This window comes from Manduca sexta, chromosome 15 (assembly GCF_014839805.1).
Source record: "Manduca sexta isolate Smith_Timp_Sample1 chromosome 15, JHU_Msex_v1.0, whole genome shotgun sequence".
NCBI lineage: Eukaryota > Metazoa > Arthropoda > Insecta > Lepidoptera > Sphingidae > Manduca > Manduca sexta.
The window spans coordinates 11,250,477-11,277,251 of record NC_051129.1 but is presented as its reverse complement, the minus strand read 5'-3'; the positions used below and the strand labels follow the sequence as shown (position 1 = coordinate 11,277,251).

General features: G+C 36.2%; 4 protein-coding genes across 5 annotated transcripts in view; 1 reads left to right on the top strand and 3 right to left on the bottom strand.

Annotated features, from left to right (window-relative positions):
• Positions 1-306: 306 nt before the first annotated feature.
• LOC115450092 (dimethyladenosine transferase 1, mitochondrial) lies at positions 307-1,506 on the bottom strand. The gene has a single exon (XM_030178066.1). It carries the CDS (start codon positions 1,395-1,397, stop codon positions 357-359), a length of 1,041 nt encoding a protein of 346 aa, XP_030033926.1. The 5' UTR covers positions 1,398-1,506; the 3' UTR covers positions 307-356.
• LOC115450093 (cytochrome c oxidase assembly factor 3, mitochondrial) lies at positions 1,231-1,743 on the bottom strand. Its single transcript, XM_030178067.2, has one exon. The coding sequence runs from the start codon at positions 1,658-1,660 to the stop codon at positions 1,397-1,399; it is 264 nt and encodes an 87-aa protein (XP_030033927.1). The 5' UTR covers positions 1,661-1,743; the 3' UTR covers positions 1,231-1,396.
• Positions 1,744-2,145: 402 nt separating this feature from the next.
• The window catches only part of LOC115450106 (F-box only protein 32), a 62,566-nt gene continuing 37,936 nt past the window's right edge, over positions 2,146-26,775 (top strand). The window contains exons 1-2 of one of the 2 annotated variants that reach the window (XM_037438996.1): positions 2,148-2,413; positions 2,578-2,631. In XM_037438996.1, the coding sequence (XP_037294893.1) occupies positions 2,313-2,413; positions 2,578-2,631 (155 nt within the window). In that variant the 5' untranslated portion in view covers positions 2,148-2,312. Of the gene's footprint in view, positions 2,414-2,577; positions 2,632-26,775 lie in introns of both variants that reach the window. The other variant, XM_037438997.1, reaches the window with a different exon arrangement.
• LOC115450104 (fatty acyl-CoA reductase wat) lies at positions 15,544-25,943 on the bottom strand. The gene is made up of 11 exons (XM_030178076.1): positions 25,851-25,943; positions 21,240-21,411; positions 20,888-20,978; positions 19,879-20,001; positions 19,315-19,439; positions 18,652-18,810; positions 18,071-18,180; positions 17,363-17,430; positions 16,920-17,115; positions 16,230-16,428; positions 15,544-15,917 (listed from the first exon to the last, which is right to left on the bottom strand). Exons 2-11 carry the CDS (start codon positions 21,407-21,409, stop codon positions 15,572-15,574), a joined length of 1,587 nt encoding a protein of 528 aa, XP_030033936.1. The 5' UTR covers positions 21,410-21,411; positions 25,851-25,943; the 3' UTR covers positions 15,544-15,571.

Genomic DNA, 26,775 nt, shown 5'->3' with positions numbered 1-26,775 from the left:
ATAGTACGAAGTATAGATTGATTTTCACAAGACCCTAAAGAAACCAACCATCTTCCGTTTTAATTGCATATTACTGATGAGACATTGACAACAATGAAGTTCTGAAAAATCAAGTGGTGGCAATACAATCATGGAAAAATATTCAAAATAGTTAAAATAATAAACACTAATTCTTAAACCAGATAGACCTGTAAATGGAACCTATTCATTAGCTGAATAATTTTTCTTTTTGCCATTGAACAATACTTGTATTTACAAATAAATATCATGTAAATAATCCTTACTTTGTGATAATAATAAAAGATATTTTGAAACTAAACAACTTTTATTAAATACATCTACCTACAAACTATAACTTAAAGTTCATTGTATGCATCTTCATTCTTTTCCTCTGCAACATAACTAGGTTTATTTTTCGGTGCTCTGTAATCATAGCTCTCAAGCTCGGGATGTTTCTTAATTATTTCATTGTACGCCTCACATATTCTGGCAAATTCCATATTTGTGATTTGGTAAGGCCGAGTCACAGGGTCTATATCTGCCATATTGTACATTCTTAAAGCCATGTCTTCCCTCACATCCTCTGGAAACAGAGTCTGAGCTCCTCTGATTGAATATTTTCTCCTCATTGAAAATATTTGACGAACAACTTTCTCAACAAGTTTAAATGGCAGCTTGATTATGGGAGTTTTGTGAGGAGTCAGTGTCACCACACCTACATCAACATCTGGCTTTGGTACAAAAGCCTGTCCAGATATATCAAACTTGTACTTCACATTACACCAAGTCTGGCACATGACTGAAAGCCTGCAGCGCTGGTCGTTTAAAATGGGTGCTGCCATTCTCTCTGCTACTTCTTTTTGAAAAGTCAGTGTCATTCTGGCTCGACCAAATGCCCACGGCCCCTGTTGTTTTGATATCATTTCTAGCCACCTTATAATCAATATTGTAGACACACTGAATGGCAAGTTGCCTATGAGATGGAGTGGAGGGGGTGGGTCAGTCCAACCAACCTTTGCGTCTGATGGTATGTACTGAGTCATGTCTGTTTTCAAAATATCACCAGTAATAATGTCGACATCGATCTTATTTCGACACGCGTCGGCTACGAGTTCTAGGGTTGGAACGAAACGTCGGTCTTTCTCGATTAGAATTAGCTTCCGCGGAGCTTGGTGCACTATCGACCTGGTAATTCCGCCAGGGCCGGGCCCCACTTCGCACACCACATGATTTTCGATGTTGCCAGCTGCACGCACTATCTTGTCAATCAAACGAGGTTCCATAAGAAAATTTTGTGATAATTCTCTAAGAGCACGCAATTTGTACAAACGAATAACATCTTTTATACTCGGCAGAGGAGGCAATCTTATTTGAAGAGCTTTTTTGGCTGCAGCCATTATTGCTGTACTTTTACTGGTTCGTCAAAATCGTCAAGGAATGTCTCCTGCTTTACTGCGAAGATGGAATATAAGTAAACACCAAAGACTCCTCCGGCAATAGTAAAACCAGTGATGCGATTTTTCCTGGCAATTGTTTGCAGTTTTTGAACTCGCTCACGATTTTTTTGTTCAATTATTCTCATGTAAGCTAGTTCTGCCTCTTTCAAGACTGGATCTTGCTTAGTGCCGCTAATCTTCGGCTTGTAATCGGAGTCACCCATTACGAAAATACAACTTTTTTTTCGCCAATCTAACCTAAAATTCTCGCTGTCACTGAAGCAGTCTCAGGTATTGAACGAATGATAATTTTAAATGACATTGCAACCACAGAATAGCGAAAATTAAATGAAAATAATTGAAAGCCATAGAGAAATGCCGTAACGTTCCAAATAAGAAAAGCATCATTATTTGCATAAAAGTATTTGTAATTCTGATATTTTTTTACTGTAATTTGACGTTTTAAAATAGTTTCATTACAAAAACAGGAATTTACATAAAATATTTTTATTATGCATGGTATATAATCATTTTGATACATTATATTGTGTTAGTTTGACATAATATAAAATTATAGATACAAAGATTTGGTAAAAATTCTTCATCTAAGTTTGCGCGATGCTGCAAACAGAATAAACGAAACAGCTGTTTATGACATTTGTTGAACAACAAAACAAATGCCATGCGCGCAGCCGATCCTTTCTAAACAAGACTTCCTTGTCTGTCACCTTTGCAAGTATTGCAACGTTCTAGCTCGCAACAGCGCAGCTGCTTGCCGAGGACGTCAAACTTCATCTCGCGTTGCCACCGTTCGCTCGTGCGTTGGTTGGTTCACGCACTTTACGCGTAACTTTGTTGTGTTTTGTAATTAAAAACATGCCTTTTATTTCAAAAGACTGGCGTTCTCCTGGCGAAGAATGGGTGAAAACTCAAGAGGGATGGGAAAAGAAAAAAGTTTTAGAGTGTACGGCGCAACGGTGAGTAGTGTTGCAAAATAAACCGCGATCCTTTGTTCGCGTCGTCTAACGCCACGGACCATTTCCTACGTTAATTTTCTTACTAACACTCATCGGACCTAAGCCAGCTTGTTTGGAATGATTTTTGTGTGTGTTGATATAGTTTTTTGTGTTTTGTATTGCAGATACCCCGCTATAACTAACTTTAATAACAGTGAGGAGAGCACGCAGAAGTCTTGGTGAGTTGTTGTTATGTTATGCGCTATGATCAGCTGTTACTGTTGTTACAATGTTATTGATTTTCCGCGTGCATGTGTGTGTAAGTCCTTCGCGGTCGCCCTGTCGCCACTCGTCGCCGAGTCAACGACGTGGAAATGTTGCGTGCTTGTGTTATGTTGATGCATGAAAGTTAATCTTTTAGTGGTTGGTACTTTTGTTGCGTATGGTATATAATGAATTTTCATTATTATGTAAAGATAGGGAAAATATGGGGACTTGATCCCTTTGGCACAATTCTTTGTATTAAATCCAATCCATAAAAAAACCAAACGTAAAATATATTCAAGTAAGAAAATGAATTAGCTAGCATCTTAAAAAACAGCAAATCACTAGCAACTCACAATAGTTCATATTTTTATCGAACGTTGTTGACTTATATTGAGTGTAACATAAAACATTTTTTTACTCCAAGTAATATTTAAATGCGTATACAATCATACTAACATGAATTCGAAAGATCACATTGCTTGTGTTTTAATATTTTATAATAAAACTGCATGTAAAGTAAAAAAAAAGGGTTGTAGGTTTTGGCGTGTTTTTTGTTTTAATATGGTAATTTCTTAAAGGTGTTATTGAACCCATCAAAGATGCATCAAAGTCCTATTTTATTTTGGGCAGATCAAATCTGCAGCTAAAAGTACAAAGCTTAAGTATACCAATGAAATTAAAATGGGGCCACTCCTACACGAAATCGATGCTAAAATTAATAATTTATTCGGACCACGAGGAAATAAATTATCACCAACACTAAGAATATAAACCTTCTTTGGAGTCGGATGAAAATATTAAAAAAAAAAACAACATAAATACGAGGATGTTTATTAAACACATCCTAGTCCTTTTATTCTGTTTGGAGGAAAAAGTGCGTATTGTTCTCTTTTAAAAGAAAAGTAAGACTCCAAGATGGTGTTCAGTTTGTTTCTTTCTATTTTTATCTTTACAAATGAGACTTAAAAGTTCGTTGAACTTTACAACTGTCACCCTGTAAAATAAATATTTCCCGGGACAACATTCTTTGCCCGTAACTGTAGTCAGATCTTTAAATATCTACTGTTTATTTCCGTTTCATCGTGCTTAGTGTATACCTACATACGTACGTGGAGCCCTATTTCGTCAACGGAGGGAATCCGTCTTTTTCCAATAACAGGCGTTTACTTAAGAGTCAAAAAAATCCCTATTTACCTAAACAACTATCAAAGCTGTCCTTCGATTAGAAATCTCGTAATTGCAAAGACGAATTTCACCATAGACAGAACGGGTCCCCCAACCATAGTTAAAGACTGAGGTATCTAGTATTGTTTTGGAATGGAAAAATTCTCTCAAATTTATGTTTATTTATAGATGCTGTTTAACAAATTGAACCATTGCCTTCAAATATCTAACCACTTCTTAATCCCGGAACAGAATGGGGTGATATCAAAAAATCTATGCTAACGGCGTTTACTAACTGCTGATGACGCGGTTTTGGTACGCGCGCTGTGAGCGCGTTTTCGACACACAAATTTATGTCAAGCCACACAGTTCATAAGTACATCACAGGCAGATCCACGCAAGATGCTGGACGTGCTTTAGTCAAAGCTGTGTTAGATGCTTGGGAGGGATCCCAGGATGCACTGGGGGTCTTTTGTGATCTTTCCAAGGCATTCGATTGCGTCGATCACAAAACCCTCATTTTAAAGCTTCATTATTATGGTATTAGAGGAATTGGACTTAAACTAATATCTTCATATTTATCAGGTCGAAATCAAAAGTATTTATCGACAACGTCTCCTCTGCCGGGTCCGCAGTTAGAATTGGGGTTCCCCAGGGTTCCATATTGGGTCCATTCCTATTCTTAGTTTACATAAATGACCTGCCTTACATGGTTGATAATATGGCAGATGTAGTATTGTTCGCTGACGACACTTCGATTATTTTTAAGTTAAATAGAAGGGATGAGAATCTCGGTGAGCCACATAAAGTACTTAGTTTGATTTCTGACTGGTTCTCTTCTAATAATTTACTTTTAAATGCCGCAAAAACGAAATGTGTCAGATTTTCGTTACTGAATAAAAAAAGGAACTAAATATTGATTTAGATGGGGATAAATTAGAATTAGTTCCCTCAACGGTCTTCCTCGGGGTTTCAATCGATAGTAAATTGCAATGGGGCCCCCATATTCCAAAAAAATTCTAGTAAACTGAGCTCTGCCGTGTTTGCTATTAGAAAGATTAGACAATTAACTGACGTGGCTACGGCAAGGCTAGTGTATTTTGCATACTTCCACAGCATTATGTCCTATTGTATTCTTCTGTGGGGCTCTTCTGCAGATCTGCAGACCATTTTTATCTTGCAGAAACGAGCGATTAGAGCTATTTACAACCTTCGCTCTCATGATTCCCTTAGGCAAATGTTTAAGGAGGTGAATATACTGACTTTGCCGGCCGAATATATTTTTCAGAATATAATGTACGTACGTAAAAACCTTAGTACTTTTATTAAAAACAGTGACTTGCATAGTCTAAATACCAGAAATAAAAATAAATTGGTTGTCCCTAATCATAGGCTCTGTAAAACCAATAAATCTTTCTTAGTTAATAGCATTAAGTTCTATAATAAACTTCCCTTCGAAATTACCAATTTGACCGAACAAAAATTCAAGTGTTATGTTAAGCGTGAATTAATGTGTAAAGGATACTATACTGTATCTGATTACCTTAATGATAAGACGGTTTGGAAAGTTTGTCCTGCACACAATGACCCACCATGTTAGCACACATTAGTAATTAATTAACTGCCTAAAATGTCTTTGTTACATGTCTCACATGCTTTTTTTTTTGTAATAATGACATTTCTATAGTTCTAATTTGACATAATCATATCATATCTTAATGAAATGTAATTTTTGAAAGACGACCACCCGATCATGTTGTGTTTGCCTGTTCAATATCACTATTTTTTTTTCTTTTCTCATGATTGAAAACTATGATTGTAAATGTAGGCGAATGCACGCTGTACGCCGTTATTTAAGTATGAATCTATGTTCTCTTTTATTTGCTATCGCTAATTTTATTTTATGCCGCTCCAGGTTTAGTCGATTGGATTTCATCTTATCCCATGTTAACGGTGATGTGCGTGCATTAGCTTATATAACTATTGTGACTATGTACAAGAAAGACTTGGAAAAAAAACAAAAGATGTACTGAACAATTGATGACAAAAAAGAAAGCCCGGAGTTTCTTTCTGCCTTTCTTCTTCGGGTAGTCATCAATTAGGTAGCTAGTGAAAGGCTGGTAGGTTAGCTAGGCTAGGGCTCATGTCCTCACCGGTGAGGATCGCGACGCGTTACCCTTCTATGTCCCCCTACTTGCCAGCCCGAGCTGGTTACTTCGTACTTTTGTACCTAGTCTTTTGTATAAACTTTATCCCTAATTTAAAATCTCCATAGTTATATAAGTGATTTTAATAGTTGTTTAGAAATAATAATTATTCTTATTCTTTGTTTTGACGTATCATAAGTGCAACTTTGTTCGCCTACGTGATAAATAAAGTATTTTATTTTTTTAATTTTATTTATACATCGCGTTAACTGCGCGTTGTAGCTGCGTATGAAGCGCGTCGTCAGCTTGTTTGAAAAGGTCGTGTGAACAAACTCCAAGTCACTCGTAGTTGACACCCACGATGGAAACTTTTGTCTTCGATGTGTATGAAAGGAAAATCCAAAATAGGTAATAGGTACCTACGAACCTGTAAGTGTATTGTGCTGAGTAATTTACATGTGTAAGGAAAGAGTAAATTGAGTTTTTTCCTGCAATTAAACCGCCTGTGGTCACGTAAAATAAAGTGCGAAGTGAAACAGTTTGCAATCCTTTCAATCATTTCACTTACCATGCAGCAACAAAGCTACTTTATTTCTAACCAGTTTTTCTTTGAACTGCCGCGGTTATCACCTGGGGTACCCTGCTATCGGTGTACAAGCGATCCCCCGGCTTAGCAACCACGGCAGTCCCAATGAAGATTTGGTGCGCCCTATCGCTATCACTGAGGATGCCAGCGGACGGTACGCTGGCAACCCGCAGCTATTCTGTCGCGGGGCCCGGGAGGAAGTAGGGGGGGATAGAGGGAAGGAAAAGAAGAGGAAGGAGTAGGAGTTTGTTACGATGGTTGAAAGGGAGAGGGATGGGAGATGTTCGCGAACCCTTATAGGCCTCAATGTGTATTTGGCAACCAAGAGGTATACACATTACACTATGTGCCTAGAATCGCGGCATAATGTTCCCCCGTACATGGGCGTGCATTCGGTGTGAAGACCGAGCGCACAAGAATTCCCTCGGCGAGGATTTCTAACCAGTTATGTTCGTAAGCCTGACAAAGGTCGGTTTATACACACCTTTACAGACCTTTGGGCGAGCGCCTACACTCGCAACCCTTGAAAGTTAAGCGACCATGTTGAGGGCAACCCACTACTGACCTCGGCTCAGGACGGCCTCTGGAAGATGAGACATCAACGATTAGGACAAAACTACTGATGGTAGAACAATTATATGGAATAAAAGATCAGTATATCCGTTTTTAATGCGGCGATAGCTTAGTTGGGTGTGGAACGGACTGCCAAGACGAATGTCCGCAGGTTCAAATCCCAAGGGCACACACCTCTGACTTTTCTAAAATCATGTGTGTATTCTTTGTGAATTTATCGTTCGCTTTAACGGTGAAGGAAAACATCGTGAGGAAACCTGCACATCTGAGAAGTTCTCTATAGAAATTTCGAAAGGTGTGTGAAGTCTACCAAACCACACTAGGCCAGCGTGGTGGACTAAAGCCTAATCCTTCTCAGTAGTAGAGGAGGCCCGTGCTCAGCAGTGGGCAAGTATATAATACAGGACGGATTATTATTATTATTATATCCGGTTTTATTGTGGCCGGCATAATTGCGTCGACTGGTGAAGGATGACCTCTATGTCATCTCTATGTCAGTCGATATTCTATCTGGCTTACTATCAGGTGCAATAGGGTTCGTCGTCGTCATTTGTCGTGCCCTTATAGAAACAAAAACGGACTACGCCGCGTTCCTCGGGCGTCGGTCTTCTGTGAGATAGTGATAATACAAGTTAACACTTCGAAAAAGATATCTCTAGCGACGCATTAGTATTTAAAATAAAGTAGTATATTATCTAGGTATTGGATTATTAGGATTCTGTATAACGATAATAGTAGAAACTATTGCTATATATAAAGAACATCTTAATATAATGAAACTCTCACGAAAGTTCAGGAGTTAATCACTTTTCCATGTGCACACATTGAAACTTGAAATTAATTTCATTGTTTCTATAGTTTGCGGCGCTGCCTGCTTGAATTTCCAGGCTGAATAAAAAGTATATTTAGTATAAAGTATATTTCACCTCCTTAGTGGCGGATTTTGGTAAAATCTTTAGCAGAGTATATTTACTTCGTTAAGAACCCGCTGAATTTTAAACTTTTAACATTCATACTTTATAAGATGCAGTGTTGGCTTCGTAATTATGATTTGTAAAGAAATAGTGGGTAAATTTTAAATTGTACTAAATATAAATTTAAATTATTTTTCTTTTTATCTCAAAATAAATATTTGCTCCTGAATTGCAAATTTATGCCAATTCTTTATTAATTGGGTTTCTCTTTTCAAATGAATGATGCTTGTGTTTCGTATTTGCGTAGTTTACTCGCTTCGATAGCCGCAAATTAATATTAACTTACTCATACAATACTAAGCAAAGTTTATAGGCATATATATATCATACGTTGTCTAGAAGCAAAACAAATAAGTTGTAAAACATCTAACAGTGTAGGTAATCAGGTTGTACACAAATTGAATATTATACAAGGATTGAATTGGCAGTAATATTGCGATAGGTTTTTCCAAGGTCTTGGCAAACTTAAGGTGTAGTTTTTCAACGTTAGTGCCTTTAACAAGGGACTCTCAGGAGGGAGATACTGACGACTCCTTGTAGAATAGAAGCCGGATGGTTCTTATGAAGCGAAGAGTGAGAAAATTTTAACAACCCATTTTAAACCTTAATATTACCTTGATACTAAAGAGCATAAAAAAATATATTTTGAGAATTGATTTATTTCTAAAATACCTCTGAATGTGCAAACGGAAACCAAATCAAATATCACTATATTCATTTATTTCAATAGGATTTATACAAAATGAATTTACAAATATTTTGTCCAATATTTTACCCCTTCAAGGGTATGAATGTGAGGTTTTAAATAAAATAAAAATAAATTTCATTTTCCCCGTATCTAGGTCAGGCTGAATCGTGATGAAGCTCTACCCCAAAGTGCTTACTCGGCGAGGAATAGGCAATCTGTTTGCTTGACACATTTCAATAAATTACTGTTGGTTTCATGTTCCGTGTTGGAAATTTTTCAAAAATGGAATAAACTTTTTTCTTTTTCCATATAGTGAAGTCTCGATTCGAAAAACAAAATATATATGGCATAAAATAAATATTTAAAAGAAGAAAACGTTTTTAAATTAAATTTAGAATTGCTGTTAAGTTCTTTTTGTTTTGTTGATATCTTGCGGGCATGTGTGCATCATGTAATTGATATGGTTGATATAGACCGAGAAATTAGTATATCTCTTGCCCCACTGAACTTGTTACGTTATCTCGTTATCTGTTTCCAGAATCATCAATATAATTATGCATTATCATTGTTAACAACGCTTACGTCTTAGTAGGTACTATAACAGAAATCAAATATGAAAATAATAATCGAGAACCTCTTTACTGCCTAGATTAGAAATCAAGGAGAATAATGTTTTTGTCCTAAACCAAATGTGCCAATGTAAATTCTCACAGTCATTATTAAGGGTATTGCCCACCAGTCTGATCCAATGGTGGTGTGGTGAGTCCGAAATCGTCATAATCTTGGGTCATGTCTATTCAGAGTACGCCACATGCTTATGACGTTAGTTTGTGAATTGTAATCTTAAGATAAATCTCTATAAAATGTAAACACAACGATAATTTATATTTTCTTTTTAAATTTAAAGTAGCCTCGAATTTAAATTCCTTCCATAATTATAAACCATTAATTCATAGCTTTTGGTAAACAAAAGCATTTGTAACGTAAAACGGAACGCTAATCCGACGCTCGAGCGTCCTCAAACTACCAAATAAAGTATACTATTCCTCTGTCCCCTCGCGACTTTGAAGTGATGACTTAAAAGCCCAAAACATGCTACAGGAAGGACCAAAATATTTTCTAATCGCATTCCTGTCATCTCGGAGGAAATGTCATTCGTAACTTATTTCTGTTTACACTGATCTTTGCGTTTTGTTTTTAAATGTCGTTTATACCCTCGAATTTATCGTCTTTTATGAGTAGTTTTATATTTTCGTTGTTTTGTTATTTTTTTTAAATATTGCATCGCAACATTCATGAAAGTCGATAGGACGAAACCAATAATTATAGAATCACACAACGACTTGGACTAAAGGCAAAATGGCTGATTGTTGCATCGAAATGGCGGCTAATTCTCTGGCAAGAACCCTTCGTGGTTAATTACTGCGCTTGCTCGTTATACATCCATGTAAATGCCTAGTAGAACGGGTCAAATATTAGAAAGCCTCATAAACTCTGTTTATTTATAGAGAGCGATGATTGCGCGATGCAAGCGTCATTATGTGATTTCTAGAATGAATGACTGCGCGTTTTCTAACGTAGCATTTGCTGAGTCCATTCTATGATCAATTAAAAATTTCAAAATGATAAATTTAATTTCAGTGATTCTGGAAATTGCATATATTAACTAAAAATAATGGCCCACGTAAGCGTTTCGCGTTTCGGGATTAGCCTGTGTATATATGGTTGCAAGAGGCCGGCATAATTATAACGACTGCCGAGGGCTAATCATCTCTCGTCAGTCGACATTCTATTGGACCGCACAACATTTACCATCAGGTGCATTGGAGTCACTACCTTGCACGTATTAATAAAGGGATACTCTTACATTTAAAAAATATTTAATGAACAATAAAGAAACACTCTTACCTCGTACTACGCACTTTAATTTTTTTAACTGGAACTACCATAAAGTAATAAATGTCTTGAAACTGCAAAGCAATTCCATTACTCTGTCTAGCCAAGTTAGAAAGGTGTTTTCAATTACGTAAAAATAAAGTACAAAACTAGATCGAAAAGATATACTTACTATATACTAAGCTATAGCTATTATATACTAGTGATTAATCCGGATTTTTAAGCCCCCTCAGTATATAAGGAAGGCAATTCGAATCCTTTCAGCATCCCTGCGCATGAAAGAACCCTATGTGACGTCTATACGCGAATATCCTTGAGGCTCAGTATAAGCCAGCATTTTTAGGGTACTGTGCCTCAAAAGAAACCCTTACAGGATCACTTTGCTGTCCATTTGTTCGTCCGTCTGTCTGTCAAGAACCTTTTTTCAGAAGCGCATAGAGGTAGCAAGTTGAATACTATACAGTCTTTTCCCGCTGTGAAAAAATGAAGTAAATCGACTCTATCAAAAGATATGACCATTTATGTCGCATATAACAATTTTACAAAGGAATCAAAACTAATAGGGTGTTTATCTTGAACAATGAAATTTGCTAACAAGCTATTTCTTATAGCACATGTAAACGGAACATCTGAAAACCAGAGTAGAGAAACTTCGGTGAGCGAGTCCAACTCGCACTTGTCCGGTTTTTTTAAACAAATATTAATCTAATTTTACTAAACCCTTAAAATTGTATAGTTATTATTCATAGGTTTTGCCCGCGGCTCCGCTCGCGTTATAAAGTTTTTCAGGCTAAAGTTTACCGTTATAAAAGTAGTAGTTTCCCGGGAGCCTATGTTCTTCCCAGGGTCCCAAACTGTCTCCATACCAAATTTCCTCTTAATACGTTGAGTAGTTTTTGAGTTTAACACGTTCAGGCAGACAGATGCAGCGGGGGACTTTGTTTTATAATATATTTTTTAGAACTTTTTAAGAGGAACAACCCCGTCATACATCATTGTTGCATAACTTTAACCGTTTACGCAACGCACGCAACGGAAGCTCTCATAACTAATAAATTGTCCCCGTTTTTGCAACATGTTTCATTACTGCTCCGCTCCTATTGGTCATAGCGTGATGATATATAACTTAGAGCACTCCACAAACAAAGGGCTATTCAACACAAAAAGAATTTTTCAGTTCGAATCGGTAGTTCCTGAGATTAGCCATTACTGCTCCGCTCCTATTAGTCATAGAGTGATGATATATAACTTAGAGCACTCCACAAACAAAAGGCTATTCAACACAAAAATAATTTTTCAGTTCGAATCGGTAGTTCCTGATATTAGCCATTACTGCTCCGCTCCTATTGGGTATAGCGTGATGATATATAGCCTATAGCACTCCACGAACAAAGGGCTATCCAATGCAAAAATAATTTTTCAGTTTGGCCCGGTAGTTCCTGAGATTAGCCATTACTGCTCCGCTCCTATTGGGTATAGCGTGATGATATATAGCCTATAGCACTCCACGAACAAAGGGCTATCCAACGCAAAAAGAATTTTTCAGTTTGGACCGGTAGTTCCTGAGATTAGCGCGTTCAAACAAACAAACAAACAAACAAACAAACTCTTCAGCTTTATATAATAGTATAGATTATATAGTTTCCTATTGTATATTCTACCGTCAGATTGGTCAGAAGCTGTTTCCACCAGACAACAACGGACATGAAACTAGTGTGGTTCTTTTCAAAACAGGTTTACTTACAATAGAGCAGCTATTGCAAAATTGATAAATTTCATTCAAACAAGTTATAAACATATAGATAGAAACTAGGGTAGGGTGGGACTACCCCAATTCCTATCTTTTACCTTTAATACTGGAGTCTCGAAGTCCCCCGTTCACGAGCAGTGGGAATAATGAATTTAACTTCCCATCTTACCAAACGAGGTCACTGCGCAACTTGTAAACTGATCCATCGCGAGATTCACAAAACTGACCGATTTAGTCAGAGGTCAACGCACGCTGCATTCAGACGCGAAAAACTTGTTTCTGACTCATTGTTGTGATTGCGTTTGAAAAAAAAGTAGTCTATTGCTATTCTGGCTGTATATTTATTGAAACGCGACGTGTGAGCTATAGAATTAAAAAAAAAATCTTATTTAAGGCAGATTTGTAATTACGGTGCAATTTCCTACTTTAATCATTTTAATGTAATTTAATACATAATTAAAAGCAATTTGTCGTATTTTACAATAGCTTTTCTAGCCAATAGATTCTTTATGCAATTAATAATTATTACATTATCGTGTAAAATAATGACGCTATTGTGATTACGTGGAATATTCGTTTATATTTAATTAAAACTTTTATTATTTGGTTGTTTACAATTTACTATAAATACTTGTAATAAAATCCGGTGGAAGGATAACAGAATTAAACTATATTTTATTTTAATTGAACTAGCCATAAAAAAATAAACAACCCTTTTAAATAATAATGCTTATGTACTGCATACCACGTGCATTGGAAAATGTTTCAAACCATTTGTATTATCATTCCCATCATTCTAACTCGCACTTCTATCTTGAAACTTTGCCAAAATCTAAGTAAATGAGGAAATGACCACAACAGTCTGTTAACTGTTTATATTTTATGCAATTTCTACTGAAACATGGTGCAGTATTAATTAGAATTGTAGTTAACGTAAAGCTAAGCGGTGCAATGTACTGGGACCCCTGGACTCTGACCATCTTTGTTTCTGCTCACCACTCTGAGAAAAAAAAGCGTCTTAAAGTTCAATCGGGGATGTTTAATAATCTTTTGTCCCCCCCCCCCCCACTCGCGTCCGGGGTGTTACATACACTGGGTCTAGGGCTGTTTTATTTTTTTGTACCTGGCGCCATGACAACCTAGGTATGTCGCTGATCAAAGTTCTGGTATATGATATTCTAACTACTTATTAGATGGCGTCTCGTTGGTTTCTTTATTTATTATCAAGAAATCAGCTACTAGATCTTTAACCACACAAATAGATATATTTGTAATTTTTAACTTTTAATCCTTCAATATTAAAAAAATTGTCTAAAACCACCATTAAACAATGTTTTTCTCGAAATAAAACTAATTAATCAAAATATAAGAAGATCTATAACTTTTTATAACATCAAACATTTATTTCAATGATTTGCAATACAGAGAGTTCACGGGCGCATCCAAGTCTTTGTTAATCGTCTCGCCGCTCCCAAAAGGGAGTTGTTTAGTGATTCAGGGTATCGACCTGATAATCTTCAAATTGATTGAAGTGCTTAATGCAACTGCAATGTTAAATTTTATTGCTTTGGAATAAGCGAGTTACTTTTGTTTTGAATGTACAGGTTCGGAAAGCAAACATCCAAACATTTTGGGGCTATTTAAAATAAAAAGTGTGTTAAAATAAAGGAAAGAAGAAACGAGCTAATCGCTTGCACTACGATAAGCTAGAACTGTCTATAATGAAAATTATAATTAAATTATTAAGTAAAAGTTCAAACTTAATTCAAATATAGATTATATTTTTAAAATTTTACTTTTTATTCTATTTTCAAATATTTATTACCGTTAAAATACGCTGGCTTACTGTTGGGTACGAGATTTTATGATTTATTTTTTGCATAAAAACATGACTCTATTGACTTGTTTAGTAAAGAGAGAACCATGAACTATTGTATTTTAATTTTTTTAACGAACACTGAAATTTTAAATCGCATATTTCCAACATAAAGAAACATTAACATAGGACCTTGTAATAGTGAGCCAGCGAATTGTTATTGCTGATTTATAAGATAATTCAGTTTCCATCCGTTATTAGATTACCTTATCAATACATCCCGTTGGGTATTGACCATGACCTGCTTCCATATTTTCGGGTTTTATGCATAAAGAACGATTGCAATGTATTTTATTTAAGCAATAAGTTCTCTCTAAACTCCAATAATTCAAAAGCACTTGGATATACAAACTCGAAACCGCCTTCCTCTTTGCTACTCAACTCAACATCCTAATATAAAGCAATAGAGAAATAATCTTATCAGACTCCTGTCAACGCTAATTGAGAACTAACTCCAGAGTCAAATAAAAGTAAACTCAATGTTGATGTGAATGAAGTCGACAATCCCATAACGATAGAGAAAGTGAAAGTGCTCGGTATCAACTCCCTCGTGCTTGATGCCATTTATTTTCAGAATGAGGAAGTGCGAAGTATATCGATTGGCAGCGGAAGGATCCTTCTTATACATGGATCACATTTATGTCTAATAGGATTAACTAAGACGAAGCGTAAGTGTAACCATAACCAGTAGCAGCCTTAATCGCGTGGTCCCAGACGGAGCAAAAAAAAGTTCCTCGATTTTAAGTTTAGTCGGTAAGATCGTAAAATAGATTCCCAGGGTATGCGCGTGGCTCCGGACGGTTGCCTGGGACGCCTCCTCATAAGACTGCCTCTGACCATGACTTATTATGAGAATGTTCAACGACATTCATTATGACAATAGGCGTTTGGTGACAGCATTTTAGATATATCCTTGAGTTAGTGTTGACAGATCAGTCGATTTTTCGGCATAGAGGCTACCTCGGAGGGTACCGCGGTGACCATAAATTGCGAATCGCGGCCAGTCTTGCAGGATTGGGCCACATCTAGGCTACTTACCTAACCAAAAATTGTAACCTGTCTACCATTATTTGTTTCATCCGGTTTTTCATTTTGTGTCATTGCATGTAGGAAAAGATCCGAGGAAGGAAGTTGTTTTAAAGTATCTCGTCCCATCGTAGTTTCCTCGGGGTGAATGCGGCTTGCATTAACATTCAATTCGCGGGTCAATGTTGTCAAATAAAAAAAAAATACATTCAAAATATTATTTTCCTAATATTCACTTAAAGTAACTGTACAATGAATAAAAAATATAATAAAAAACATACAAGTATATAAAGAAGACCGCGTAATTGGCAACTTTGAAAACTTTTTGCTTTCTAATCGCGTAATCATCAATTAATTTGGATTCTTTGAGAATAAACTTCTTGACTCCCAGAAACCAAATGAAAATCATATGATCCCAGTTTATGGTAGAGGTATCGACGTTAAAAATCTTTTGGTCCATTGGAGACATCTTCTGATGAAGTTCAACAATATTCTTGTCGTTAAAACGCCAGCCGTTGCAAGTAAAGTAACGAAACGCGAGGGCCAATTTGTCGACTTTTTTATATAAAGTGACGAATCTGAAAAGTAAAAATTGGTTAACTTTACTCTCGGAGACTCGTCATATATTAATAAGATGAGTAACTGAGGTCAATAAGTGGTCTAAGATGGGAAAACTATAGGATGGTACTTAAATATAACTAAATTAAAAGCGGAATAGTTTATATGAGTTTTTATGTTTACCACCAAGCGTCAGAATAATCTCTGAAATTAAAAACTTAAGTACCTATAGCTTTCTGCTCGCAGCACCGCCCACATAAAAGTCCGCTTCACAACCCCCCCCCCCCCCCATTCTCACATGCGTTGTAATAATAAATATATCAGTTACTTACGAGGTGATGCCTTTAGGCTTAGGGATTTGAAACACGTTAATAATCAAATCCACTATCATTGCAGGTAAGTAGTTCATGAACCAAGAAAAAATGTGATATAATAATTTATTATCAGTAATATACGTCTGACAATACCATATGGATTGCCGTGGTGAGTACTTTTTGAGGTCGTTTTGTTTCAAGTTTTTAGTCAATGTCCCTGAAATTCATAAAACACATTGAAATAAACCTCTTTGGCGGAGTTTTATCGCGGTTTTTTATATACAATTTTTTCTTCGACGTTTCAAAGTCTTTGCATCCTTTCAGTGTGTAAAATTCGCGTAAACATAATAAAGCATCATGTACGAGCCAATAATGCTCACACATCATAAAACACACGTTAGGTATATGTTTATCAATTCATTCAGATTAGTTAATTAGATTTGAAACTGCATCGTAATTAAATGCTGAGCGGAAGTCTTCGCATATTTTCTTCCGGAAAACTGTTGTATTCCGGAGAAGCGAATGCAAGATGGACCGTGATGGAATTCTTACACGTTCTCAACTCGCAGTAATGACAAAACAATCTAATCCTAGACAGTTCCTTCCGGATTGGAGCGTAAGCGTTTTAAGCCGAGTTAGCTGAAGGTAAAACCGTATTTTCAGCTAAACGCCGATGATCTCAAAAAGGCGATAGAATTTCATACTCACTCAACTGGACACCAGATTTGGTACTGCTCACTGAGAAAATTTTTACATCTTCGTCTCCTGATTTTCTCCTCTCCACGCAGTCCCAGGCAGCTGCTAGAATACAGTTGTTCGCATAATCTCCCGGCACGAGACATAAAAGTTTATCTTCTCGTGTATACATGACCCGCAAGATACCGAGGCCGTGCCCTATTATAATCTGAAAAAAAAAAGAAAATGTTTTAAGACTTCGCACTCTTTGCCAGTATTCCATTTTACATAGACACATAGGTCTCCTAATCTCATTATCATGGCATAATAAAGTGGTTTTAATATAAGTATTGCACAATGATTTTTAATTCATATTCTAGTACATTTAGGGCGACATAGTTCTAACGATATAGACTGATTTTCTGACGGAACGTGGGTATATCTTTCTGTCGCTAAAAATGACTATGATCACTTACACCGCTAGGTCCATTCGCGCAGCTCATGTCAACCCATCCTGGTGCTGGCTCGTTGTATGTGCCAATAACTGAAAATTTATTGTCACAATAAAATAGAGAAAAAAAGGTATTGTTAAGTCGATGGGATAATATTTTATGTGAATGGATTTCAGGATATCAATAAGTATGTCTACACAGCAATAGGGTACCGGACTCATTTTTGTTCTTTACTATTATCAAATATTTACATAATATAAATTATAACACAGAAGGAATTATTAAAATCCAGTAAAAAATCAACAAGTCTTTGAATTTCGGTGGAAGGGGTAATTAACAAGAAACAGAAAAGAGACGAAATATCCACATCTGACATCATCGGGAATTACGACGCGTGCGAAAAAAAGAGACGAAGCGATATCCCCACATCGCGCCCACTTCTGCACGTTACAATATTTTAAATATGAATTACTCGCTCATTTTTTAACCAATTGTTATGCAGTTTTCGCAGGAGTGCTTCTTTTTCGTATTATTAACCATTACATATAGAATAATGTACAAAATCAAGCATAGGCCGGTCCCCTATTTGATATCGCAATTTTATACGCACAAAAGTACAATCCAAAAACAAATCGACGGTCCCGATTTGATACTATACGTAGGGACCGTCGAAATATTTTTGAAGACAGCATCACGATTATTATTTAAAACAATTACTATAAGCCCAAATACCAATAGGTGGCCTAATGACGCATATGGGTATCTCATCCGCCATACTTCTGACCAGCTGTTCAGTGATAGCTTTTGTAAAGGTGTACGTGTTGGGCCAACTTTCCATCAAGCTGGAACAAATAATCATTAATCTTAAAATACTAGTATAGGTTTTAAGCAAAATTATATTTATTGTTAAATAACCAATGTATATTATATTTTATTATTATGTTACTGCTCTGAGCTGTTCAATATTTCATATTGTTATACTATGCGCCGTAAGTGGAAGGGCGTAAGGGTAAATATTCTTTGCTATCAATTTCAATCTCATTGCTGTCTGTCAGGCGACTATGTCTCTTGAGAAATACCTGTTATGTATGAACAGTGGGCGTCATATTTTCTTATTATGCAATTAAACGTGATGAAGCTTATTATAGGCACGGCATCACTTGCGGTCATTAGTATGATACCCAGAGTTTTTTTACTATAAAGCTTTTAATGTAGAACATCCAATACTCTTATGACATCTCCATTATGCTGACAAGTAATGAGTTTGTCTAGACTCTAGTATATCTTTTGTTTCTAAATAAAAAAGTTATTACCCCGGTACTATGGCTTCTACGCGAGCAGTGTCGACCTTTTCAACGATATCTATCAATGTGGCAGGCGGTATTGAACACGGGTGAAATTCCTCTTCTAACTGAACACCAATCTTGTCAGTCGTCGCGCAGCAATACGCCGTGGAGACGTACACGAAGACCCTGTAAAGTTCATGGTTATTCAAAAAGATGATATTAAACATAAGTGTTGCCAAGTCTGTGTGCACATTCGCGCTACCATTCACATGACGATGTTAAAAATTCCAAAACCTGTCCGAATCAATACTTGCTTGATGTGTCTGTGTTTTAGTTCGGCGTGGTGGAATAGTGAATCATAAATATACTTTCAGTAGTAAAGAAAGCTCAGCACTAAATAGTACAAGGCTGCTATTACATTAATCTTTATCATTACATAAAAAATCTAAAAAATCATGTGTGTATTCTTTGTGAATTTATCGTTCGCTTCAACGGTGAAGGAAAACATCGTGAGAAAACCTGCACATCTGAGAAGTTCTCTAAAGGAATTTCGAAGGTGTGTGAAGTCTACCAAGCCGCACTAGGCCAGTGTGGTGGACTAAGGCCTTATCCCTCTCAGTAGTAGAGGAGGCCCGTGCTCAGCAGTGGGCAAGTATATAATACAGGGCTGATATTATTATATTGTATTACCTGAGTTTAGAACATTGTTTGGCCAAGTGCAGGATTTCTCTAGTGCCACGAATGTTGATCAAAGTTGCTGCTGGAAGTGGCATATTAAACTTCGTCGTTGCTGCCAGGTGGAATATTATATCTACCTGTATTTAATTTTTTTTATTACAATCTCTTTTATTTAAAGTAATAAAACAACCGGTCAAGCCCGTGTCGGTAATTTACATGTGCTGTAATATTCCAATAGTAAAGTTTTCCTTCATTTTCTTTCTTTTGAAATGTGACGTAAACAATACCGCTTTCTGTAGTCTGTTCTTGACCTAATTACCTATAAAACCTTGCTGGTCGAGGCTCTTTGGTGTCACTTCATTGTTATAGGTGAAACATAAGGAGAGTAATTTTCTATGCCAGATTCCACAATACCTATGTGATTTCCAAAACTCAAGAGGTCTTCTGTTTATTTGAGAAGACGGCATAATGAAAATCTAATAACATTTTCTAACTTTCTGTCTAGTTACTTTAGTTTCATTACTTGCCTCACGTCATTGTATTATTATAAGGCATGAGTCTAGCAAAAAAACTAACCTCTTTCTTTAGTGTCTTCAAATCATGATCACTAATCCCTAAACGAATTTCGGCAACATCACCCTCCACGCCTTCTATTTTATGTCCAAAATTGGGCTGCGTCTCTCGAAGGTGGTCGAATACCTATAAAAACATATTGAGTGTAGGTTGACTTCCTAAGGACAGGCTTAGATATACATACCAACCTCCAAAGGCATTGGTCTATATTATATCGACTTTAGCACTACCAAAAACTGATAAGGCGGTAGACATACTATAGACAAATTAAGTTATACATACCTATTCTAAGACCGTAAACCTTCCTTAGATTCGCATGCAAAATGATTATGTCAGACTTTTAAGTTATTGTAAATATTTATTTAATTTAAATAAAACAAGGTTATATGCTTTTTGTAATAACTATTGTTTAATGTGCGTAATAAAAATAATCATTTACATATCTAAGTAACTAATGTAAATCATATGAGTTGACTTTTGCTTACGTATTTAATTTAACATTTTAATGTAACGTTTCCTGTATGAAAGTACTGTCGGTATTACTTCAGAAGTTGATACTTCATGTGACAATTGAAATTTATCATTCATCAGGTTCTCAGGATTTATGTCATAAACGCCACGTGATAAGGCATTCTTAATAAGATTACTTTGATCAATTAGTATGCTTTTTCCAGGTTTTAAAGAAACTGAATAACTCTTCTACTCCTATAGGTTGAAATGGGGGAAAACTAAGTAAGCTTAATTACTAAGTAAAGAAGCTATAATTAATGTTTACTTTTAAACCGGCTGCCAGAGACATTATGAGCTCATTCTGCGTAGATCGGATTGTCAACAATTAAACTTAAATATATGTTTATAAAATGTAGATAAATATTGTAACTGACTTTTCGGATGACCAACACCTCAGTCCGTTCCGTGACCATGAAGGCTGCAAAGTCTTCGAAACGAAAATTATAATATAACATACCGCGATAAAATCGGCAAAATAGTTTCATTTCGAAGCTATACTTACTTGATCTCTTTTGATATCGTCCAATCGTTCTCGAATTGTTTTCCCTTTCTTCCCACGTATTAGAATATAGATTTTCTTAATATTGCAAGCCCTGGATCAAGGTATTTAATAATTAAAAAAATATGAAAGGATTTTTGTGTGTGTGTGTCTGCGGTTTCTTTATAAAACAAGGGTGACTGAATGGTCCCTGATGCCTATCTCACATACGAACGACGAAAAACTACAAACTTGGACTGGATCATAGGCAATTGTAGGAGTAGGTAGTACAAGGTTCTTCTTTTAGCGCCGGAACTTCTTTATCCAGCAAAAGGACACGATGGGCTTACCTCTACTAAAATATCGCATTTCATACCTTAGAAGCTTTTCTACAAGCAATTTTCCCATAAACCCACTGGCTCCGGTGATAAAAATTACAGAGTCTTGGTAGAACTTCTGTATTTCTGAGTCTCCTTTAGAGATTGCATCATCGATATCCTTCAGGCGGCATTCTGCCTCTTTCAGTGATCTTGCGACAACATCCATCGCTGAAATAAAAAGATAAATGATAATACTATTATATACTATATTTGGTTCGAGGTTCAGCTTGAGAATCTGCCCACTTAAAAGACGCTCCCTCAAAAAAAATCTTACTTTTAAATTCTAACAAACATCCAAATATCTTCCCAAACTTTCACAGCTTTAATGGTGTTATTAACCACTGGAATTATTTCATATTATGCCATAGATATGTGCTTTAATAACATTAAAATTAAATGACAGATGGTAGAGCCTTCTTAGACGAAAGTCTGTCTAGATTTTATCATCTATTTCGGCCACTAAAAGTTACTCCTCAAGGTCTGTTGCATTTTAGTTGTAACCCATTGCAGACCATGACTGGGCAGTAGGCAATATCATAAATAGATTTGTAGATGAAAGTGCTGGAAGTTGTTACAGTTGTTCAGTCACGCGTCATCAGCAGAGCGACCTTATCGTCATCTCCTTTGCTTAAAATTATTTTTACTGTCATTGTTCAAATTGTAAATAATAATTGTGATATTATCTTTACTGATATGAAACTATAGTGTGTTTGCTATTTTGTCCATATTTACACAACTATATCAATATCTATTTGATTTCTCGCGAATATTATACCTATAATATAGACCGTAGAGAATCAGAATTTTTTATCACGGAAAACTGCGGTTCGTGTGGGTATTTAACATCTATCACCTACAGCTAATTAAGAATTTCGCAATCAACTTTTAGTTTCTTTAACATTTATTCTACTCTTCTTCGAAATTGACACTTAAAATCCCCATTTAGTGTTCATTGCTGAAACCAGCCTTTGGAACACCATTACTACCATACAATCTGCCACGTGCAAAATACCTATTACTACAAGTCGTAAACACGAATTCCCTGCCGAATAAATCGACAGTTACGCAATCTTCAATAAATAAGGTATATCCATCTTCAAACGGATCAAACATCCCTCAATCTAATGCGTCCATAAATACATTTTATGGCTCTTCACTGTTTGATATTGTTTCATAATTATGTACAGTGTGTAAGCGTTAAAACTTTAAACTAAAACCCGGTTACTTCTCTTCCGCGTCCCGATTGCGATCCTTGGTCATGTTACATCAGTCAGAGTGTCGACATTGGGCCGAACCAACATAACCATTCCGAAGAAGACCGGTGAATTTTTTTTTTCGGAACCAAAAAATGTTTACCTTGTCATGCAAGTCACATATTATTATGGAAATAGCATAGCACGTTAGGTTAACAAAATTTTAATTGTGCTTTAAATATTAATAGTCAAACACGTGTCATCGTTCTCAAGCCATCCCAAACCGTAATAGAGCCATGACGATGTAAGTGTACTATTTTGGATCACAGGAATGGAATCTAAAGTGCCAGTATAACGACGCACTTAAAGAATTCGGAATACACCCCAAAGGGACACGGCAACGCGGAACATGAAAACCGATTTAAGTTCTAAAACGGGATTTGTATTACTGTTGCACGTGGGGTTGCTCGCGTTGTATGTGCCGTTAATATAAAGAAAAATATGATAGAATATAAATTAATATTTAATATCAATCTAGGCCGTAGTTTGAGGAAACAAAATAAGTCAGTATTAAATACATCGGGCCCCCAAAGTTTCCATAAGCAAGAAGCAAGCCTCAAGTCCTATGACATATATTATTTCCCAAGTGGTATAATATATTTAATTAAATATACAATATTTAAATTAAAGTGGTTTTGTCAATTCTCATAAAACTAGAAGGTATTGCCAGTCACAAAATAAGACTCAGGTATTGATTATACCTCTAAAGTCTTAAAAGGCTAGCAACAGATCCAATTTCTCGTTAAATTTATTCAACGTACAAGCCACTTTTCTTGATTTTATGTGTAGATAATGTTAGCAGATGTACTCGAGGGATGTACAAAGGTTGGTCGTTGTCCGTCCATCCTTGGCAGAATGCCAGCGCGCCTTTGCCATGTTGGCTGGCGCAGCTCTTTGCTGTCTATGGTTCATATTCTATATTTGAATTTGACATGAGACTATTGTGATGCGTAGATCGTTAGCCGTCCAAACAAATTTCGCGTCGCAGTATCGAATTTAATTGAATAATAAAATATTCATTAAGGAAACTATTGCGTGTTCTTTAATCACTGTTATTTTAAAGCATATGTTCGCATATGTTTTAAAAGTAAAATATGTCCAAAATTTATGTCCGACGTACACGCAATTTTTCCATAAATCCATTGGCTTCGGTGACATAATGACAAAGCCTTGGTAGAACTTTAGTATTTCCGAGTCTTCTGTAGAAATTACATCTTGCGATAACACATTAGCGAATATGAAGACGAATAAGTCTCAAACCGCAACGAAATCAATCAAATAAAAGGATAGGGAGGAGATGCAAATATATTTTTATAAATGGAACCTGAGAGCGGAACTATGCGTAAAGGCAACACCTACAATAGGGGACCGGACTCATTTTTGTTCTTTATTATTATCAAATATTTAAGTTTTATAAATTATAACACAGAAAGAATTATTTCAATCCGGTAAAAAATCAACAAGTAAGTCTTTTAATTTCGGTAGAAGGGGTAAGTAACAAGAAACAGAAAAGAGGCGCAATACCCACGTGTGACGTCATCGGGCATTACGACGCGTGCGAAAGAAAGAGATGAAGCGATATCCCTACTTCGCCCCCACTTCGGCACATAGTAATATTTGAAATATGAATTACTGGCTCATTTTTTAACCAATTTTAATGCAGTCTTCGCAGGAGGGTTTCTTTTTCGTATTATCAACCATTTCATATAGAATAATGTACAAAATCGAACACAGGCCGGTCCCCTATACAATCATCCAATTAGGCTATTCCATACACTGCTGAATGTAGGTTTCCTCAAGTAAACGCTAACCTTCCTTGAGCAGCCTGCATCAATATTATGTTATACTAGAATCGAGACACTGAAGTCACATTCATACGAACAGCATCGCGTATCAGTTCATACATACATTAAGCTCAATATAGAAATGTATCTATATATATAAAAATGAATCCCTATTTCCCTTGGTCACACCATCACGTGTGAACGGCTGGATCGATTTCACAATTTTTTTGTTGTTGTGTTTGTTATTGTCAGGAAAAGGTTCTTATGTAAAAAAAAAATCAAAATATTGCGCGGTTAATTAGAATATTTAAGAAAACTTAACGAAAATATTAATTCTATATAACTGTCAATTGTTTGAAATAACTGTCAGCGATTGACACAATGCGCGCTGCAAATTTATAGTTAGACGGGACAACGTCTGTCGGGTCAGCTAGCGTATAATAAAACTAGCTTTTGCCCGCGGCTCCGCCCGCGTTATAAAGTTTTTCAGGCTAAAGTTTTCCGTTATAAAAGTAGTGGTTTCCCGGGAGCCTCTCAAACTGTCTCCATACCAAATTTCATCTTAATACGTTGAGTAGTTTTTGAGTTTAACACGTTCAGGCAGACAGATGCAGCGGGGGACTTTGTTTTATAGTATATTTTTTAGAACTTTTTAAGAGGAATAATCTCGTCATACATCATTGTTGCATAACTTTAACCGTTTACGCAGCGCACGCAACGGAAGCTCTCAAAACTAATAATTTTTCCCCGTTTTTGCAACATGTTTCATTACTGCTCCGCTCCGATTGGTCATAGCGTGATGATATATAGCCTATAGCACTCCAGGAACAAAGGGCTATCCAACACAAAAAGATTTTTCAGTTCAAACACGGTAGTTCCTGAGATTAGCCATTACTGCTCCGCTCCTATTAGTCATAGCGTGATGACATATAGCCTATAGCACTCCAGGAACAAAGTGCTATCCAACACAAAAATATTTTTTTCAGTTCGATCTGATAGTTCCTGAGATTAGCCATTACTGCTCCGCTCCTATTGGTCATAGCGTGATGATATATACCCCATAGTACTCCACCAACAAAGAACTATCCAACACAAAAATATTTTTTCAGTTTGAACCGGTAGTACCTGAGATTAGCCATTACTGCTCCGCTCCTATTGGTCATAGCGTGATGATATATAGCCTATAGCACTACACTAATAAAGAGCTATCCAACACAAAAAGAATTTTTCAGTTCGAACCGGTAGTTCCTGAGATTAGTCATTACTGCTCCGCTCCTATTGGTCATAGCGTGATGATATATAGCCTATAGCGCTCCACGAACAAAGGGCTATCCAACACAAAAATATTTTTTCAGTTTGGACCGGTAGTTCCTGAGATTAGCCATTACTGCCCCGCTCCTATTGGGTATAGCGTGATGATATATAGCCTATAGCACTCCACGAACAAAGGGCTATCCAACGCAAAAAGAATTTTTCAATTTGGACTGGTAGTTCCTGAGATTAGCGCGTTCAAACAAACAAACAAACAAACTCTTCAGCTTTATATAATAGTATAGATATGTGTACTCACTTTGTACCTAGTTTTCAATTGTTAAAATTACAAAGTTACTTCCAGCGTCACCAGTCACCCTCAATATCACTGCTAAACAAGCAAAAAGGTCTAGGAAAACCTAAATTATATATGTACGTGCTAATTAAAATAAATACATAATTAATTATCATAGCATTGTGTGAACCCTGTAATCTATGCTAGTATATAAAGCTAACAAGTTTGTTTGTTTGAACGCGCTAATCGCAATAATTGCTGATTTAAACATTATTTTAATGTTTTATAGGTTTATTGAGGAAGGCGCTATGACCAATAGGAGCGGAGCATCAATGAAAAATGTTATAAAAACGGAAAAATGTATCCCTTTTAATAGCTTTCATTACCTGTGCTGCGTAAATGATTAAGGTTACGCAACAAACATGTAAGACGGAATTAAGTAAAAGGCATCTTAAAATGTTCTAAAAAGTATATTATAAAACAAAGTCTCCCGTTCATCTGCCTGAACGCGATAAACTCAAAAAATACCCAACAGATATTAATGTTTGTTATGGAAGTAATTTGAGAACCTGGAAACGGTATAGGCTACTTTTTATCCAACGAAAAAATATAGCGGGCCTTTTATCTCTGTCACGCGGGCGAAGCCGCGAGCAAAAGCTAGTAATGTATATTAGGAAGTTTGTAACGTTGTTCGTATGTTTCTTAACCCATTTACCATTAGAATGTTAGCCGGCTAACATGACAGTTACTTGTCAGTTACATGACATTACGCGTGTCACGGGAATATAACCTTATTATCTATATCTATATCTATACTATTATATAAAGCTGAAGAGTTTGTTTGTTTGTTTGAACGCGCTAATCTCAGGAACTACCAGTCCAAACTGAAAAATTCTTTTTGCGTTGGATAGCCTTTTGTCCGTGGAGTGCTATAGGCTATATATCAACA

What these genes read in the sequence shown, in the direction of transcription:
- LOC115450093 (XM_030178067.2), bottom strand. Translation starts at nt 1,660, where the DNA reads ATGGGTGACTCCGATTACAAGCCGAAGATTAGCGGCACTAAGCAAGAT.
- LOC115450092 (XM_030178066.1), bottom strand. Translation starts at nt 1,397, where the DNA reads ATGGCTGCAGCCAAAAAAGCTCTTCAAATAAGATTGCCTCCTCTGCCG.
- LOC115450104 (XM_030178076.1), bottom strand. Translation starts at nt 21,409, where the DNA reads ATGGATGTTGTCGCAAGATCACTGAAAGAGGCAGAATGCCGCCTGAAG. An exon ending in CTTGTAGAAAAGCTTCTAAG is followed by an intron (nt 20,979 to 21,239) that starts GTATGAAATGCG and finishes ACCTTGATCCAG; the next exon opens with GGCTTGCAATATTAAGAAAA. An exon ending in ACGATATCAAAAGAGATCAA is followed by an intron (nt 20,002 to 20,887) that starts GTAAGTATAGCT and finishes ATGTTTTTATAG; the next exon opens with GTATTCGACCACCTTCGAGA.